The 4,288-nt window shown below is 41.5% G+C and overlaps 1 protein-coding gene across 1 annotated transcript in view; it reads left to right on the top strand.

Moving 5' to 3' along the window:
- Window positions 1-1,457: 1,457 nt before the first annotated feature.
- The window catches only part of LOC103738844 (sperm-associated antigen 17), a 155,046-nt gene continuing 152,215 nt past the window's right edge, over window positions 1,458-4,288 (top strand). The window contains exon 1 of the mRNA XM_029566386.1: window positions 1,458-1,754. Within this exon, the coding sequence (XP_029422246.1) occupies window positions 1,668-1,754 (87 nt within the window). The 5' untranslated portion in view covers window positions 1,458-1,667. The remainder of the gene's footprint in view (window positions 1,755-4,288) is intronic.

Genomic DNA, 4,288 nt, shown 5'->3' on the forward strand with positions numbered 1-4,288 from the left:
GAAATGCTTCTTCGAATCATGTAGTTTTTAAAAATTCTAACAATGATAAAAATAGTAATTAGTAGATGTGAAAAAACATTACCATTGAAATCTACCTGATGACTTTATATCCATGCTCAGATGCCAAGGAGCTCAGAAAGTAACCAACTTTGACTAGTAATAATCTGATATATAGAGATTAGATGTTCATGTGCAAACATCTTAATGTCAATTGCATTAAAAATCAAGTTTTCTGTATGAAACTGTGTATTTTAATAATGAAATGGAGATCTTTTTTAAAGGTTAAAACCTCATTTGATTTTATGTCTTAAAGGGTTTATACTGAGTACAATATTGTATAACTGTAATAATTCAACTGTAAACAAAAATTTTGAAAGAGATGCATCTTAGCTCTGGAAATTGTTACTGACTATCTCAATGCTGATGTAATGAAATACTTCTTCTAAGTATGTGGTTATCAGATAAATAATTTTAAAAAATAAGATTAAAAAAAAGAAATATGAAAGTTGTCAGAATCAAATGGAGTTGCTTGTGTCAACCTAACACTTCAAGGACCAAGAACCAATACAAAGGCACTGAAGAAAGGCTCTTACGTGAGTGCTTTGACGTCATCATCATGAAAGGCTGTCCAAACCACCATCTTACTCAGAACCTTACACAGGAAAGGCCTCTTCAAGGCTATCTGCCCACAACTGCCTGTCTGAGATCACTCTCATTATTAATCATTAGGCTAAAGATTATTATTTTAAAATAACTGAGGTAATTCTCATTTTGCCTTTAAAACCTTCCCTTTCCCTCTATCTCTTTAAAAAAAAAAAAACATAATCACTACATATTTCCATATTCCCACTCTAATATTCTGAAATTCCCAAACAGATACCGCGATTTCCTAATTATCGAGAGAATTTTTCTGCTTGTTTTATTTAGGCTGATAAATATTCCAGGTGCTCAAGAATCAATAATTCTTACTGTCATCATTATTTTGAGGAATCCGGCTTACCAGATACGTGTGAGATGGGAAAAGAAATTCTCCTTGCCAAAGGAGTCGGGGTTTAAAGGACCTGGAGCTGTTTCGGCAGAGAAGACAGAAAAATACAGACACAGACAAGCCCCACTTCTAAGAAGATTAAGAGCCTGGTGGGAAAGTGGCTGAACACCCAGGGCCTCTCTATGGGAGGCAAAACTAAAGGCAGAAAATAGTGGGGGTCAGCGGGGAGGCAAAGGCAGCTTTCTGAGGAGGACCACAGCGGCTGAAATCAGGCTGGCCAGCTCCGGGAGGTCAGCACTCCATGCTTGTCCGCAGGACCTGAGGCCATCTCAGTAGAAAGATCTGTTAGGATAACTTTCAGTTTCTAGACACTGTGCACTCAGACCAGACCCAGCTCCAAAAGAGAAGCAGAACGCGGAAATGGGAAAAAAAAAAAAAAAAAAAGTGACCTGCCTGTCCGGTTAGAAAATCCCCAAGTTAACTTTGGGATCCGGATTCTCCGGGCGTCCCGCCCCAAACTGCCACTGCTGGGAAGTGGTTGAACTGAGGGTCGGTTGGGAACACGTTTGGGGGAGGGGCGCTTTAAGAAATTGGGCGTGGCCTCGGCTACTAAGGTAACGCGGACGCTCAGGCAGGGCCTCTGCCCGGTTTTGAGGCCAGTGCTCTTCCTGTTCTTTTCATGGCACCCAAGAAAGAGAAAGGCGGGACCGGGACCGGCAGCTCTAAGCTATGGGAACCGTCACTTATAGCTGCACACTTCAATGAGGTGAGTATTGCCACTTAGGAGCCCTGGCACCAAGTCCTCTCTCTCCCTGACCCACGGAGGCCTCTCTGGGAGCACTCCCTGCTCCTTCCTCAAAAGCCCAGTCGCCGGGAGGCCTCGTCCCAAAGAGTGAACTTTTAAGAGAAGAGAGAGGGATGGAGATACAGGTCAGAGGTAGAGCTTTTCTAGCATGCATGATGCCCTCTGTTCAGTCCCCAGCTCCACAAGATAAAAATAAATAAAGAGGGGACGGGGGAAGGGGGCCTCTTCCTGTGTTCAGTAAATAGTAACAGATGCTTGCCAGAGGAAAGGAGGTCCGTTTTGACACCTCAGGACCCCCTCCAAATGATGTGTCCCAAGTGGACTGGAACTGCTATTCTTGTGAACCGCTTGCTTCTTCACTGACAGGTATCTTGTGGAATCATCTGGAGCCTGGCCCATAACAGCACTTTAATAAGTGCTGGCTGAAAACAGACATGACCGAAGCCAACAATCTGTGTAGAGGTAGAGAGGAAGACTAAGGGGCATGTTTTTATGTCAGTCTCTGTCCTAGTTTGCTCTCTCTTGCTGTGATAAAATTCTGAACAAGAGCAACTTGGGAAGAAAAGGATTTATTTCATCTCACAGCTTGCCCTCCATCGCTGAGGGTAGTCAGGGCAAGAATTCAAGCAGGAACTAGAAACAAACCACGGAGTGACCCTGTCTGCTAGCTAACTGTCTGGTACACACACTAGATTATGCTCAGCTAGCTTTCTTATACAGCTCAGGCCTTCCTGCCTACAGGATGGTGCCTCACACTGTGGCTGGGCCCTCTCACATCAATCACCAAGCAAGACACTCTCACACAGACTTGGCCACTGGCCAGTCTGATCTAAACAATCCCACAATTGAGACTCCCTCAAATAGACAGTTAAAGCTAAGTAGGGCATACCACATGCCACTGTATCTAAAGTTTTCATATATTTGAAAGGTGCAGAGACCGTAGGAGCCAGCTCAAGTTGTAACAGTGCACATAATAACCTATGGCTCACCAACCACATGGCTTCTAATCACAGAGGGCCCAGCAACAGACTGTTCCCCTTGCTGCTCACTCCCACCCACCTTCGTGGGGAGCTCAAGAGCTCCTGCCACCAGCAGCTGGAAACCCAATTGTAGACGGTGCTGTTTCTAAGTCTAAGTAGGCATTTGGGAAGAGAAAGGAAGTTTCTGGGAATTCCAGTTTGCCATTGTGAACTTCTTTAAAAGTGGAAAAAAAAAATTCATTCTATATGTGAGCATATGGCATACTGGAGACCTTGTACTTAGATCTAAATGTTGTAATGTAAATGTACTTAGATCTAGACATTGCCCTTCTGAGAAAGCTTTACCTATCCATCCTTGTTTTCCACTGGAGTTTATTTGTTCCTCTATGAACAGTAATGCTATCTGATATGGAAATTAGTCTTGGCGAAGAATTCCATGAAAACAGTTTGATTCTCTTTTTCCTGATGAGATTCCGTGGACTTCGGTGTCATTTCTATAACTTTAAGAATGAAGGATGTCAACTCACTAATTCCCAGTTTATGGTCTCAAATTCTCAGAGATGCTTGTCAAAGTACCCTGTAAAAGCACCCTCGCTTTTGCTTTTCTAAAACAGAACTGGCCAAAACAATTTTCCTCCATTTTCTGTGAGATTGTGTAGGCCAAGTTGGGCTTGAAGCGAATGTTTCTGTCTGAATTATAAACTGCTGGGCAACGGGCTTTGATGGAGGTGCTGACGTTGCTTTAGCTCCAATGTTGCAAATATGAAGCTATAATTTTCCTAGCTGAATGGAAAACCTAAAGGCACTATTTTTTCTTATGGTTTGAAAACCTGAAATAATATTCAGCTTTCTTGACCCTGCTTGAACAATATAGTTTCAATAAATCTTCTGTATTAATAGAAAAAAATTGGAATTCAAGCAATATGAAGTTTTAACTACAAAGAGTAAACCCAGTTTCCTTTGGGTTGTTGGAATACATGTTTTCTTATTGCAAAAAGAAGATCTCCACCTCTACCCATAGTTTGTGTTAGTCTGGTTTTGTGTCTGGTTCAAAAAGAAAATTCCCAGATTAACCCAGCAGGTCAATGCCCAGAAGCATGTTTTAACTATCAGAATAATAGACTCTGAATTTGTGTTAAAGATGACTGTGTATATATGAATTCCTTCTTCATATGGTTTGGTAAGGTGCTCAGCATAGTGTGTAGTACCTTTTTGTTAAAAGTACCCTTTTGTTATAATTCATGGAGAGTTTGTTCATGTACAGGTCTGTATACTTGAGTGTGTATATGTGTGTGTATTAACGTGTACATTGTGTACATGTGTACTGGGCATGGGAGAGAAGGAAGTAATTTCTCTGGTCTTCTATAAGCCAGTTTTCAGAATTAACTCATTGAAGAATCCAGATTTAACTCATTTGGGTAGTACTAAACTCATTATGAGAGTGACCTGTACTAGACCTTAAAGAAAAGAAAGTTCACAATTTGGTTCTAGTGGATTGACTTTGTTTCACTATAT

Source organism: Nannospalax galili, unplaced genomic scaffold, assembly GCF_000622305.1.
Source record: "Nannospalax galili isolate Female #2095 unplaced genomic scaffold, S.galili_v1.0 scaffold239, whole genome shotgun sequence".
Lineage (NCBI taxonomy): Eukaryota > Metazoa > Chordata > Mammalia > Rodentia > Spalacidae > Nannospalax > Nannospalax galili.